The 15,785-nt window shown below is 44.8% G+C and overlaps 1 protein-coding gene across 1 annotated transcript in view; it reads left to right on the plus strand.

Annotated features, from left to right (window-relative positions):
* Positions 1-15,785, plus strand: part of TTC6 (tetratricopeptide repeat domain 6) — a 129,076-nt gene that overhangs the window by 80,823 nt on the left and 32,468 nt on the right. The window contains exons 16-19 of the mRNA XM_077819995.1: positions 6,307-6,457; positions 7,246-7,328; positions 9,314-9,390; positions 10,912-11,072. Of these exons, the coding sequence (XP_077676121.1) occupies positions 6,307-6,457; positions 7,246-7,328; positions 9,314-9,390; positions 10,912-11,072 (472 nt within the window). The remainder of the gene's footprint in view (positions 1-6,306; positions 6,458-7,245; positions 7,329-9,313; positions 9,391-10,911; positions 11,073-15,785) is intronic.

Below are 15,785 nucleotides of genomic sequence, written 5' to 3' on the forward strand. Positions count from 1 at the left end.
TCCCCTACCCGGCCCTCCATAGCAAGTTCGATATAACGCGGTTTCACATATAACGCGGAAAGATTTTTTGGCTCCCGAGGACCGCATTATATCGGGGTATAGGTGTATTATCCTTCCTCTTATTTGTTGGAAAACTATAAGTATTTTTGCAGCCCACCATCTCCCACAATTCTGGACATCTGAGCTGCTCACCTCTGTCGGCAGCTTCGCAGAGACAGATCAGTGTTTTGGCTCCACATCCCTCTGCTCCTGCTTGCTGCCAGATTCTCTGGGTCCATGCCAACAGACAGTGGCAGTTTGTTGCTTCTGCTCTTACTTTGCAATTTGAACTGTTTCTGCCCAGCTTTTGGGCAGTGATGACAGCATTCTCCCTCTCCAACATTCCTTCCCTCCCTGGGGCAATTAACTCTTCAGGGATTTAACCCTCTCTGAGCCTCCGCTTCAGTGTCTCACTGCTGGCTCCTCTGTCCCTTGCAGGTGTGGTGAGTAACCAAGAAAGCATAGGGTTAAATCCAAACAGTGCTCTGTTTTTGAGGCAGGCTCCAGGGTGAGTGGTGCCCACCCTGCACCTGGCCTTCTGTCCCTATCTCTGTTAGGATTCAGGGCTACAAGTCAGACAGACAGGGTCCCCAACTCATCAGGCAGCCCTGACTCCACTGCAGGAAAATGGACCAGGAACCCCAGTGCAGAGTAGGGAGAAGCTCTAAAAGGAAGGAGGACCCAGACTATTCGACAAAGGGGGTAAGTCCCAAGGGACCACTGCAGAACAAAGAGGGGAGTCTATGGGTCCACAAATGCCCCCAAGTCTTAAAGTGGGTCCCAAGCATCTTGAGGAAAGAAGCAGGCCTTCTAATCAGCCTCACTCCCTCCCAAGATGACCTGGATGGCCCTGACTGAGGAGTTTTCCCCTCCCAGGGGGTTGGGCACAGTGGGGAGGATTCTGAGACTGACTTCTTGAAAGGGCTCCAGGCACTAAGGAAGGCAAACAGCAAAAGGCCTCATCAGAGCTGCAGCAGGGCTTTGTAGCAGAGCGAAGACTCACTGGTGCGACACCTCCTGCTGGTTGTTTGGGAATTAGCTCATCCAGCATGTGAAGCGCCTCTTGGTGGCTGGTGTCTCGCCCTTTCAGGCCTCCTGGACCCCGGTGCCCCTTTCCTCGGGGTTCTGCCCCCCCCAGCAGTCCCCATGCTCTGGGTCTCCCCTACCAGGGGATCCCCCAACCCTCTACACCTACCCTGCCTCAGTGGCTACTGCCAGTCATCATCTATTGTAGCCCCCCTTATTGGGGCAAACTGCAGTCTGTAATGGCCACCCATCATCGGTAAGGGGGTTGCACCAGCTGCCTCTGCCTATTCCTGGGCTGCACCTCCCAGTCGCAGTACCTGTGTAGGCCTTTATCAAAGCCTCAGCCTGGGGAGTTGCCAGGCTGGAGCTGAGCTGAGCTGAGCTGAACTCCGCTCCGCTCCCAGGCAGCTAGGTCCTTCTCTTTCCACGGCTAGAGAGAGACTAACCCAGCTCCTCGCTGAGCCCATATAACAGGGCCAAGTATGGCCTGATCGGGACGTGGCCCCAGCTGTGGCTGCTTCCCCAATCAGCCTAGCCTTTTTCTACCAGAGTGGGGTAACTGCCTTGCTACAGGCTTCTACAATCCCAAAGTGTGCAAAAAAGTTTTAAAAAAAATTTAAAAGGAACAAAAGGGAAAGAAAAAGCACAAAAAGTCAGGAAGTATGAGTCCTGTCTCCTCTTCCTCCTTATTCTCCACCACAGAGGGTAAGCTGTCTGGCTCTGAATTGAAACAGGATGGGGGGGAAAATGCAGGAAAGATTTCCCCCCCCTAAGAAATGTCAAACTATATGCAACCAGATTGTTTCCAGGATTCACATGCAACCTGGATAAGCCTGAGTAAGTTTCTCCCCTCAAAATTTTCCCCTGAGTCAGCAATACTCCTTCACTCCTTCTTCAGGGAAGTGATTAGTGATGAATGGAACAAGCCTGTTAAGAAATTAACAAGAGTGACCTCAGGCTATATAACATTCAAGAACCAAAAGGCTCTGTTGCTAGTTACCAAAGGTGGATGCCACTGTAGCATCCTTCACCAGGGATATGGTTATTCCCTCAGAGGAGGAGATCTGCTCTAAGGACTCCATGGCTAGAAAGATGGAGCCTACTCTCAGAAAGGACTTTTAAGCCTCTTCCACCACTCTCTAAGCATCCCTCGCAGCTATATACACTGGGTTCTACTATATCTTTTTCATGGTGCAGAAATGCATGGGATGGGGGCGGGGGTAGGGAAGTAGTATCAGAGCTATTGCTGACCTCAAAAGGCTTAATTAGTGGATGAAGAAAATGAAGTTTCAGATGGAGACACTGGCCTCTGTGGTGTCATCCCTGTCTCAGTGGGACTTCTTGACTTCGGTAGATCTAACAGATGCATATCTCCATCAGATCATGTCACTGCATACTTCTGAGGTTTGCTTATGGTAAAAAATGTTGCGAGTACTGAACACTTCCGTTCAGCCTGTCCTGGGCTCCGCCAGGTTTTTTATGAAAGATGTTTGCAGTGATAGTAGCCAGACTCAGGTGGTAGACCCACCTGTACCCTTTCCTGGATGACATTCTGTTCTGAGCTCCATTGCAATTAGCAGCACAACTGGTCACATGTTGGAAGTTGAATCTCCTCCTGGAGAATGGCTTCATCATCAGTACCAAGAAAAGCTCCCTAGTTTCATTCATCAGAGTAACCCATCTGGGGATGGAAATAGACACCTTGGTAGCAAGATCTACCCATCATTAGAAAGATTTCAGAAAACCTAGGATTTTATCATCTTGCTCCAGAGCTGTAGGGGACCTACCATAGCATTATGACTCCAATTGCTAGGTCTCTGGGTGTCATGCACAGGAATCATTCAGATCAGGCAAGGCAGAGTCCAAGTACCAACTAGCAGACAATGGCTTGTTGCTCAGACAAGGCTAGAAAGGAAGCAGGAAGTTTATATATGGTCACCAACCAATCCGGGTCAAGATCATGTGGCCAGTCAGGAAGCAGGTTACAGAATCCTGATAGCTGTCCCACCTAAGTCTGTGAATTCCCTGATAATTGGATGAGTTGGCAGGGCACAACAGCCAAGACTGCTTCCCCAGTGGATCTAGGTTCAGGACCAGGGTTTGAGACCACATCCTGCACCACATAGTAGGCATCCTGTTCAACAGGATTAAGATGGACATCATTGGGTGCTTTGAAAAAAGTGAACTGGGTATAAACATGTATTAGTTATAGTTGATTGTGCCATCTGCTATCCCAAAGAAATCCCACTGCATACCCCCAATGCAAAGACTATTGCAGTGGAACTGCTAATTGTCTTTGCCAAAGAAGGGATATTTAAGAAGATCCTCATTGATCAAGGCACCAACTTTACATCTCAGCTGCAGAAGAAGGTGTGTGGTCTCCTAAAAATAAAGATTATATACCTCTGATTATCATCCGCAAGTGCTGGTTGAACGATTCAGCTAGATCCTGAAAAGGATGTTAAAGAAATTTATTGCTCAGGATCCCTTATTATTTGATGTTTGAGAAGTTCCACAGTCATCTACTGGGTTCTTCCCATTTGAACTCTTATATGGGAGACAACCCCTGGGAATTCTTTACCTGGTGCATGAGATATGGGAGGAGCAGCCTCCTAGCATGGAGAATATTCTATAGTACATTCTGGGAGAGGCCTGAAACCCTTCGGACCTTTGCAAAAGAAAACTTACGCAGTGCTCAATGGACCCAGGAGCAAGCCTATAACAAAGGAATGCATATTTAAGCTGGGTGATTGGGTACGTCTACTCCTGAATGAAGAGTCCAAGTTACTTGCTAAATGGCAAGGGCCATATGAAGTAGTCCACCAAATTGGGCCAGTTAACTACTAAATCAGGCAGCCTGATAAGAGGAACCTAACCCAGGTCTACCGTATTAACCTTCTGAAAACATGGAAGGAGAGGGAGAGCTTATTTATCACTCTTTATCCCCCTGAGCCTGAGCTGGGGCCTCAAGTGATCCACCTCACTGATCCCAGACCCTATGTAGATGGGGGAACACCTCTGCCTGGAACAGAGGGTACAGGTAAAAAGCCTAGTAAAATCTTAAGTGTTCATCTTCCAGCTGGGGCGGACTCATTTCATGCAACACCATATCCAGACTGAGCCTGGGAGAACCCATGGCTGCTCTCCCCAGAAATTCATGAAGCTGTGTGGCAAAAGGTCCAAGCAATGTTGGAACCAGAGATCACTGAAGAATCCCTCAGCAGCTATACCAAAGCTTGATGGCTGGACAGCATTATCTGGTTTTGTATAGACTTTAGAAAGGTCAGTTCTGTCTCCAAATTTGATGCCTATCCCATGCTCTGAGTTGATGAAATAATACACCAACTGGGTGAGGCCTGATATATCACCTTGTTAGACCTAACCAAGGGATGCTGGCAGATCCCACTCCACCAGAATCATGGGAGAAAAATGCCTTCGCCACGCCGTTTGGCCTCAGTGATTTTAGGACTATGCTTTTGGCCTCCATGGTGCCCCAAAAATGTTTCAATTGCTCATGGATCAGTTTCTTCAACCACCTGGCTTATATGTAGCAGCCTATTTAGATGATGTGGACATCCACAGCTGAGATTGGAAGGAGCATCTAGGTCAAGTCGCCTCTGTACTTCGGTTCCTATGGGAGGCTGGGCTAACTGCAAACCCAGCCAAGTCTAAGATTGGAAAAGAAGAGACCACCTACCTAGGATATACTTTTGGGAAAGGACCAGATCCAGCCTCTTGTGGACAAAGTCCAGGCTTCAAAGCATGCCCTATCCCAATCATGAAGAAACAAGTCCAGAGATTTTTGGCACTGTCAGGTTACTACTGCCGATTTGTACCAAGTTTTCGATGTTAGCAGCCCACCTCACAGATCTAATTAGGACAGTAGCCCCAAGAAGGTTCACTGGTCAGAGACCTATGAAAAAGCCTTTCAGAAGTTGAAAAACCACATCTTCAAAGAGCCTGCCTCGCTCAATGTTGACTTCTTCAAAAGAATTCATTTGCAAATCGATGCCTCAGAAGTGAGACAAAGAAAATGTTGGCCCAGGAAACAAATGGAGAGGAACTTTTTGTACTCTATCTGAACTGTGAGCACAGAGTGAGAAGAGCTCACCAAAATGCTGATTTTTTTTATTCCCCCCCGCACCCCCTCCCCGAGTTGGGGGCAGTGGAGACAGTCTGCTGGCTCTGGTTCTCCAGGTACCATCTGGAGTGGGAGGGTATGCAATGCGGTATACAAACTCCATACTGGACAACCAGGGGCTAAGGAGCTGCTCTGGGCCTAGGCAGTTCAGTCCTATCACACTTGTAAGGCATGCATAGATTGGAGGAAGAGCTTAAAAGGGGAACAGAGTAGCTCACTTGTTGGCAGACAAGGGAAGACAGACCTTCAGCCTTTCTCAGCTCCTGAGGAAAGGGCTAACTGAAGGCAGGAGCTTCCCAGATGACCACTTGCCTGAAGGCCACTCCCTAAGGGAAGGAAGGGCCAGATTCTGACGCATCCTGAGAGGGAATCATTCCCCTCTATTTCGTATTAATTCTCCTTGCTTTTTGTTCATGGACTACCCTGGAAAGAGAGAGACTTTAAAGTGACCTGACTGGAGGGCCAAGTCACAGGAAGAGGCAGTCCACCACAGAGGCAGAGGAGGCATCGGCAGAAGACACCCAGTAAGGAGTGAGCTGCTATGCCATGCCCAGCCACAAGGAGGTGCTGGTGGTGAGTCAGCCCATTCACAATACCCCAGGTGGGGCAGTGGCACTTCATGGTCTATCACATCAAAGGCATCTGATAAAATAACATAAGAATGGAGACATGGTGGCAAAAAATCAACAACCAAAGAAACTAATGAACCCTCTGTACTAAATTCAGCCTTTAAACCAGACAGACAGGGATCTAGGAGAAAGTCAGAGGAATGCTGATGAAACTGGACTTGCATATCACAGACTTCTAATAAACATCCACCAAAAAAGGTGCAGTCCGTATTTTGGAGAAGTCACTAATCATGCATATATACAGCTACCAGTGTTCAAGGGAATTAAAAAGGGAATTAGTAATGCATTTGATGTGTGTTATGCAAGCAGATAGGTGTAACTCAAAGCCTACCTTTTGACTACTTACAGATGTGTTTTTATAATACTATAGTAATTAGATGAAACATGTTGTATTGGACATTGATGTATACATCCAAGTGTTTCATATTGTATGACAAAATGAAAAATAAGATCATCTTTATTCTTTTTTAGTGGTATTGCCTTGGCTTACGTAAATATTGGCTTGATATTACTGTTACATCTGGAGCATTACTATGAAGCTATTCGACAGTTCTCTAAAGCCATTGAAGTTGACCCAACAAACATTAGCGCTTATATATGTAGAGCTCAAGCATATCATCAGGTATTTTATCCTTTTTGGTCTTTTATATCATTATAACACTACTTTTACATTTTATAGTTGCTATGAAAAACATTTTAATAGATATTTATGCCCTGGTCCTTCAAAGACTTACATACATGCTTAACTTTGTGGACAATAAGTACCCATATTGATTTCTATGGGACTACTTGCAATGCATAAAAAGCACATATGTGAATCTTTGTAGGGTTCGGATCAAAGGCAATAACAGATAATCCCATCTGTAGTAATTGTAGTTTTAAAGACTTCCTCCATGAGCTGTATTTAGAGCTCTATATTTAGAGCTCTATGGGCTTTTTAGGGCCTTACCTTGCCATCTATCAGTCCTCAAAAAGTGGAATGGATAAAATAATAGTAGTAAGAAGTAAGATTAATAGATAAGCTTTTGTAAAATATTATAAAAGCAGTTTAGGAAGTTTGCATGTTTGTATCTTTTGTCAGGATTAAGGATCTCTGTGCTGTTTTAGGCATTTGTTTTAGTGTCACCATTAGATGTAGGGAGAATAGAAAATCCTGAAATTGGGTGTTGGCAGATAAGTGAAGCAGAAGCTGATTAACAAATATTTTATTTTAAAATGTATTTATTCATGATGTGCAAGTCACTGTGTGTATTGTACTATTATTTAAAACCTAAAGAAAAGGACAGTGTAGCCATTAATTTACATATTTTATTACAAAGAAATCTCTTGTAGAGAAGAATATACTCAATAGGGTAGAAAAAGTGATTAGAGAGTATGTAGGAGTAACTGAATTTTTTTTTTAAATAACAGCTGCACAATTTACAGCGTGCATTAAGAGATATAAATCGAGCCATTCATCTTTATCCAACTGAATCCTATTTATGCATAATAAGGTAGGAAAGTTATCATTAGAACTTAACAAGTATTCCACTTTACAACTGTTTTCAACAGTAGGCTTGTTTAGTAGATGTGTTAATATAGCTGATATTTTTAGTGTGTTTCAATGTAGAAAAGTATGGGTAATGGTAATATCCTTTACAAATTATATCCATGTAGTAGCAAAAGGGCTTTGGAGCCCGGAGCTGGAGCGCGGAGCATATCCAGAGCAGTGGAGCTGCAGGTTTTTGCCTGGAGCTGGAGCGGAGCCGGAGCACAGCTCCAAAGCTCTGAGTAGCACCTCACTGGTGTTACCTCTGGGATGGAGAGAAGGATCCAGCTTGATATACAGGATGCTGCGTGATAAAGTACATGCAAGGTCTGGGGACGGGGGAGTGTGAATATGGACAGTGACAACAGGGCACACCTATACTCTTCTAAATTCATATTTTAAATGTCCATTAAGAGTGGATAAATATTTCAGTGTCCTATCTGAAGAAATGACACAGTAAAATAAGGGTGAAGTGCTGAGTCCAGCCTTTCCCCTAGGCTTGAACCTATGAGTTCAGAGAGAGTAAATATTTCAAACCTGATATTTAGCTGTTCTCTCCAGCTTAGCCTAAAAGCTCCATTTCGGTGTAGCTTCACTCATTTTCTCTGTAAATCTGTTTCTCTCTTCAGAGAAAATAATTTTGCTAAAGATCTTCCCTCTCCTAGTCTCAGGATTCTACCACCATTTGCTCTTTTTCCTTTTCTGGTCTTTATTTGGTCTCAAAAGTCAAATCTGAGCTTCCCAAACTGTTCGTGAATGTCCTTAGTATTTTCTGCATAGTTGATGGTTTTTTTACAAGCTTCTTAAGGCTTGTCTAGAACCAATGTACCATTTGGCATATCTAAATTCTGCCTGTCACTTCAGGCACATGCAGTTTGAGAAACTCTCCTTTGGCTGGTGTGGATTTCCAAAACTCTGTGAAAACTGACATATTGACTAATGAATCCATATAGTTCCTAAAGTATGCATAAAATACATTTTTAATCATGAACTAATTCCTTCACTCCACTCCTCCCAAATTAGTGAAAGGTACCACCCCTTACTAAGTCAAACAGATAAGCCAGTTTTCATCTGAGAGGAACCAAATAAACTGTAGAAAATGTTTAAGAAGTGAGAACATCTCATTGTCATCTCATCTCAGTGCAGAAGGCCAACTCAATGCTCTATGCATCAATTAAAACTCACATTAAGGACTTAAAGTGAGGCTGTACTCTAAATAGTGAATATATAAAAATGTTGCCTTAATCAATATTCCTTGTGTGCATGTCAAGTCCTCTCTCCTTACTTTAGGAACAACAATAAGTTTTTACTGCTTTTTGCTCTTATCAGTACTATAGAGCTGCAACAAACTTAAGAAGGAATGGGCGAAAAGTTCATCCTTCTTGTTCATCATCAAAAGAGTTTACTAAGTTTCAGTCAGTCCCACCTCTGTTACCGCAATACCAAGAATGGGGTGGTGCAGGTATCTCTGAAGGCCTGATTTGGCTTGCAAGTACCTTTACTACTAATGGTGATGCATGGGAAAGCAAGAAACCTAGCTTGGCCTTCAGAATCAGATTGAATTTACCTACAACCACTCTATGGTAAAACAACATTGATTTTAGAAATAGCATTATTAACAATATTTACATGGTTCTAGAGATTGTGTGTGTGTGCTATTAGCTGTGGAGCCCACAGAAAATGTGTTTTTGTGAGCTTTGCCATTTGAATAGCTATGCATTTTTAAAATTTCTTGGTGATAGTGTTTTAAAAAAGTATGTTCAGAAGGAACAAGAGGAAAAACCTGGATGGTATTTCTTTGAAGATGTGATTCTTACTAGAAACTTTAGACTTTTACTTACTCCTGCACTATTTGTACTTTTAAAATACTGCTTAAATAAGAAATCTTAGCCTGAAAAAATGGTTTTACAGTGAGCAAATTACATACAACAAAAATTTGTTTTGTTACAGGGGACAATATTTAATTGAGATGGAGGATTATAAACTTGCAAGCTTCTGTATTCTTCAAGTATCAGAAATGGGTGAAGGTAAAATCAGTTTAATTGTCTAGGTTCTTATTAACCATAGTATCTGAGCCCTAACATAAGGAGTAATTTAACTACTGTAATTTATTATAAGGGACTCTGACACTTCCTTATGTTGCTTGCAATTCTTTCACTTACCTTTCTTTACTTGTGCTGTTTATGTTTATATTTTGACTTATAAATAAGGCTACGTTTTAGTAACGTTTTAGTAAAAGTAATGGACAAGTCATGGGCAGTAAATAAAAATTCACGGCCCGTGACCTGTCCATGACTTGTACTATATACTCCTAACTAAATCTTGGGGTGGGGGCAGCCCGAGAGTGCCAGGGTTGCTTGGGTAGGGGGTGTCACAGGTACCTGGGTTTGGCCCAGGACCGCCGCTGGTGCTGCGGGGGGAGGAGGGGAGGCTGTGCGCCACTGCCCAGGAAACCCGCAGGCACTGGAGGGGGGAGGGTTGGTGGAGCTGGCAGGCTCTCTACCTGGCTCTGCACCTCCCTAGAAGCAGTGACATCCCCCTCCCTCAGCTCCTAGATGGAGGCGCGGCCAGGCAGCTCTGCTCATTGCCTCCACCCTGAGCGCCGACTCTGCAGCTCCCATTAGCCAGGAACCACAGCCAATGGAAGCTGCAGGGGCGGTGCCTGCAAGTGGAGGCAGCGCGCTGAGCCCCCTGGCTACGCCTTTGCCCAGGAGCCGAGGGATGTCACCGCTTCCGGGGAGCCCCTGAGGTAAGTGCCGCCCAGAGCCCTCACCCCCTCCCGCATCCTAACCCCCAGCCCTGGGCTCCCTCCCACACCCAAACTCCTACTGCTGCTGGGGGAGGCGGGTGCAGTGGCCCAAGACTGCCCCAGCAGCAGCCAGTGCGGCTGGCTCAGGGGCTGCCTGAGCTGCTCAAGGAGCCCCCAGGCAGCCGCACCGGCCGCTGCAGAAGTCCTGGGCCTCCGTGACAAATTTGCAGCTTTACTTATAAATATTGGTAGTAGAACTTTATGTGGAATTTATTGTAATACTTTGTATTTACTTAGGACCTTTCTTACTAAGATATCAAATGGCTTTACAAACATTAAGCTTCATAACACACCTGTAAGGTAAAATACTGCAATGGCTATAGTAACTCTTGTGGGTTGTAATAGTGGTCTCGGAGTGGCAGAACAAGTGCCCCATGCCCTCAGTGGGGACGATTCTATTGCCCCATTGACCCCTCAGCAATGCCTGTGTAGTAGTTTGACGTTGTCTTTTTCCTTTTTTCTTTCTTTGGAGAGGGGAAGTTTGCAGATGCCCATTATTTGACCCTAACTTCGTTGCTTACAGTTGAAGTTTTCTACCCCAGGCTTTGATGTGAAAGGATTAAAACTCAATTCTTAAAAAATTGTTTTGGTATAGCAGTTAGAGCAAACAACCTTGGAGTCTCATGGATTTTTGAACAATGTAAAGTTTGTTTATCCTATGAATCTATCTTATATTTAGAACATGCAGTGTGAAATAATATAATATAACGTGACCACTGTTTGTTTTTCTTATTTTTAGTATCCCTTAAAACCTCTCCTGTTCAGCAAGCACTCGTTCAGTCATTTTGTCAAAATCACAGTAAAGCTATAGAGTGTTTACTTGAGGTTATTGCAAGTCAGCCTGTGCCTTCCATATATGTTCTGCTAGGAAAAATACAAATGAAAGCCAAGAAAACCAAGGTTAGAAAATTATTTCTAAACTATTTACAATAAAATGCCAAGCAATACAATGTCTTGGTTTCTATAGCCTTGATGCTTTACAGAGTATCTCATTTTATCAAATATTCCCTGCACTTCAATGTTTAAATTACAAAAGGGAATAGTAACACTCTTTTTAGCTTAATGCTCCTGCACTATAATGTTCCAGCAAGTGTTACACAGTGTTATTTAAAACAATGTAAAATTTAGTTTAAAAGAAATAATTATGTAGACTGGAGTTCAGTTAAATTTCATAATGTTGCTTTTTTCAAAACATAATAAGAAAGCAGTGTGCAAATACTGTACTATCTAATGGAGCTAGAGGCAATACAAAAGTTTGGTTGTTTCATATTTGTAGAATGAATGTATAAGAATTTTAAGAGTGATTATAACTAGTCCCTCAGCTTTGTGAATACAGTACTTGCTTCCCATTGTATGTTACCAGTAGAAATATCATACTGTTGGTCCTTTGACCCAAGCAGTTAGACAATAATCACGGCCTTGCAGGGTTATTTTCGTTAGGAGGAGAAATAGATGATACAAGTCAGGCATGTATTTTGGTTCAATCCTGTTTATTTACAAAGAACGTACAGCAAGCCCTGTTTCCTCAAACACACTAGAAACAAACTGTACCTGGCAGTTTCCTTGTTCAGAAATCCTCAAAAGTCTGCCTCTCTAGCAAGTTCTGTGTCCAAGAAGCTCCATCCCTCTGCTTTGTCTCAGGATTATGCTCACAACTGCTTCTCTGGCTTTCTCCTGTATTGCACACACATGCACATAGCTTGCAGAAAGAAAACACTTACATCCTGTGTTTCCACTAGGCAAAACCCCTTGAGCCACATCATCATACAGCCTAGTGCCTTAGGCAGTAGCCTCCATTATTACATCTGTGTCACCACAGAAAAGATGCTTAATGTTTTCCTTATACTTCACCTGAGAGAAAGGTAATTAGCTCATCCATTGGCTTTAACCATGGCTGTGATAGTTTCTGGATCAATGACCCCTTGATGGCAGCCATTAGTAACTTTCAGCATAAGAAAAGGAGTACTCTAGGCATTAGGGATAGAGCCTGAAAACATGCTGTCATGGTTGCAGGTCTATCTGCACCACTGTCCCCTTTCTGGTCTCTCTCAGTGCACCGCCTCAGATGTCAAGCCTTGTGCCTTTACCTCTCCCACAGTGGAATTCTTCAATTCTCCCACTCTTAAAGTGGTCCCTGTGTTACCATATCATTTGTATTGAGCATGCTTGCTGATCAGGTCTGACTGAGTTCTGGCACCTTTGGGAGTATGTGACCAGTGGTATACAGTGACCAAACAGCCTTCTTAAAACCAAAGTACTGTTTATTTTAACAGTAGGAATAAAGCATTTAGAGCGAGAGGATTTTAAAACAACAAACGGTCTATATGCATGTCTGTCCTACCACTCAGATACCATAGAATTTTCTCCAAGGAGAAAGTTCAGGATATACACCTCAATGCACTCACAACTGCCTTCACCAAACAAGGACACTCCACCAGAGAAGTAGATCGCATCATGTACCAGGCCACTCAAATACCCCAAGAGAACTTACTTCAATTCAGAAATAAAATCCCCTCTGACTGAACACCCAGTTTTCACCTCACACTGGAACCCATACCGGGTATCATCAAACAACTACAACCCATACTTGATGGGACAACCCACAACCTCTCCAAGATGATCATTAGAAGCAAGCTTTCCTCAGACCAGGACACATCAACTCAAGGTGGCACCAGACACTGCCACAACAACAGATGCAAAACCTGCAGACATATCTCACTGCTATGATGATCCACACCCCCCACAACATGCCTGTCACAGCATGTGGTATACCTCATCTAGTGCACTAAATGCTCCAATAGCAGCTATGTGGGTGTCGCCAGGCTATCACTACACTCTTGAGTGAACTCACACAGGAAAATGATAGAAGACAAAAACCTCTGGGTGAACACTTTTCACAAAGTGATCACTCTGTATCTGACCTATCAGCCCTCATCCTCAAAGGAAGCCTAAACAACAATTTCAAAAGATGAACAAGATCATAATTTTGCTAATCACTAAAAATCATGGACTGAATAGAGACACTGGATTTATGGTTTATTACAACAATCTGTAAACCCACTAACAAGTGCCCTCAGCTGCATTTTCTCCCCATCCTTTCCTTCTTATGACTGGAGGGGTGTTAACAAATATTTCAATGGACCATTCAAGGTGAAGTAGCCTGTTAACTACTTATGCTAAACAACCTATTCAAACCTTGTTTTTAGGAGTGACACTTTGAGTTAGGCTATGGCAGCACTACAGAGCTTACAGTGGCTGCTGTAGCTCTGTTAGTGTAGACACTCTAAGCTGACAGGAGAGAGGTCTCCCCTCAACTTAATTACTCCAGCCCCCACGAGTGGCAGTAGTTTTATGTCCACGGGAGAAGCTCCCCCCGCCAACATAGCACTGTCCACACTGACGCTTAGGTCAATGTAACTTACATTGCTCAGGGGTGGCTTATTCACATCCCTGAGCAACATAACTTAGGGCACGGCTACGCTGGAAACTTCAAAGTGCTATTGCGGGAGCGCTCCCGCGACAGCGCTTTGAAGAGCGAGTGTGGTCGCGTTCGAGCGCTGGGAGAGAGCTCTCCTAGCGCTCCTGGTAAACCAACTCCACGAGGGGATTAGCTCCGAGTGCTGGGAGCACGGCTCCCAGCGCTCAGAGCCTGTTTACACTAGCGCTTCAAAGCGCTCTGACTTGCTGCACTCAGGGTGGTGATTTTTCACTTTTAACGTGAGCCAGCAAGTTAGAGTGCTATACAATGTAAGTGTAGCCGAGCCCTTATACTGACATAAACTGTAGTGTATACATAGCCTTAGGGCATGGCTACACTTGTAGATGTAGAGTGCTTTGAGTTAAACCCGCCTTTGGAGAGCACAGTAGGGAAAGCGCTGCAGTCTGTCTACACTGACAGCTGCAAGCGCACTGGCATGGCCACATTTGCAGCACTTACAGCGACATTGGGAGCGGTGCATTATGGGCGCTATCTCACTGAGCACCTCTTCCCATTCTGGCGCTGTGGCTTGTGGGAAGAGGGCGGGGGTACAGGGCATTCTGGGTCCTGTCCCAACACCCTGTGATGCATCGGTTTGCATCCCAGCAATCCCTGTGCTTTCGTCCACGTTTGGCGCCATCTGTCAATGTTTTATGTACTGCGTGCTCTGTCTTCCCCTTGGGAAATGAGCCCGAAGTACTGTGGAGTATGATGACAAGTCTCGCCAGCACGTCATGTTTGGCAGTTGAGTTATTCCTTATGATCCAAAGTGACAGTGAGGGCTCCGACAATGATATCGACTTGAGTAACGCATATGACATGAGTTTGCTTGTGGCATTCATGGACATGCTCACCACCATGGAACGGTGCTTTTGGGCTCAGGAAACAATCACTGAGTGGTGGGATCACATCATCATGCAAGTCTGGGAAGACGAGCCGTGGCTGCAGAACTTTCGGATGACAAAAGCCACTTTCATGGGATTGTGTGAGGAGCTTGCCCACACCCTGCGGCACAAGGACACGAGATTGAGAGCTGCCCTGACGGTGGAGAAGCAGGTGGCTATTGCAATCTGGAAGCTGGCAACTCCAGACAGCTACTGATTGGTTGCTAACCAGTTTGGAGTGGGAAAGTCGACTGTTGGAATTCGTGTTGATGCAAGTTTGCAGGGCCATTAATCGCGTCCTGCTCAGAAGAAACGTGACTCTGGGTTACGTGCATGACATTGTGGATGGCTTTGCACAAATGGGTTCCCCTAACTGCGGAGGGGCGATAGATGGCACACATATTCCAATTCTGGCACCAGCCCACCTAGCCTCCAAGTACGTTATTTTGCTGTGGTTCTCCAGGTGCTTGTGGATCACCGTGGGCATTTCCTTGACATTAACGCAGGCTGGCCTGGAAAGGTGCATGACGCACGCATCTTTCGGAACACTGACCTGCTCAGGAAGCTGCAAGCTGGGGCTTTTTTCCCAGACCATAAGATCACCGTAGGGGAAGTCGAAATGCCCATTGTGATCCTTGGAGACCCTGCTTACCCTTTAATACTGTGGCTCATGAAACCCTACACGGTGAGCCTTGACAGCAGCAAGGAGCGGTTCAATAACAGGCTGAGCTGGTGCAGAATGGCTGTGGAGTGTGCTTTTGGCTGTTTAAAGGGCTGCTGGCACTCTCTGTATGGGAAGCTGGACCTGGCTGATGACAGCATCCCTGCGGTTATATCTGCGTGCTGTACCCTCCATAACATTTGTGAAGGGAAGGGTGAAAGATTCACTCAAGCATGGAATTCGGAGGTTCAACACCTGGAGGCTGAATTTGAACAGCCAGAGAGCAGGGCTATTAGAGGGGTCCAGCGTGGGGCTGCAAGGATTAGGGATGCCTTGAGGGAGCAATTTGAGGCTGAAAGCCACCAGTAATATCTGGTCCCCTGCACAGGAGTGAAGTGCAGTGGTTCCAATGTTAGTAGGAATCTGTGCTTACTACTCTGACTTGCAGTGCCTGTTTCTTTCCTGGGCTAAGTTATCTTTTACTTTATGCAATAATAAAAAATGTTTTCAAAGCCAAAAAATCCATTTATTGAAAAGAAACTCAACTGCTTGGGAAACAGAAAGGGCAAGGTGCTGGGGTGGGGAACAGT

This window comes from Eretmochelys imbricata, chromosome 6 (genome assembly GCF_965152235.1).
Source record: "Eretmochelys imbricata isolate rEreImb1 chromosome 6, rEreImb1.hap1, whole genome shotgun sequence".
NCBI lineage: Eukaryota > Metazoa > Chordata > Testudines > Cheloniidae > Eretmochelys > Eretmochelys imbricata.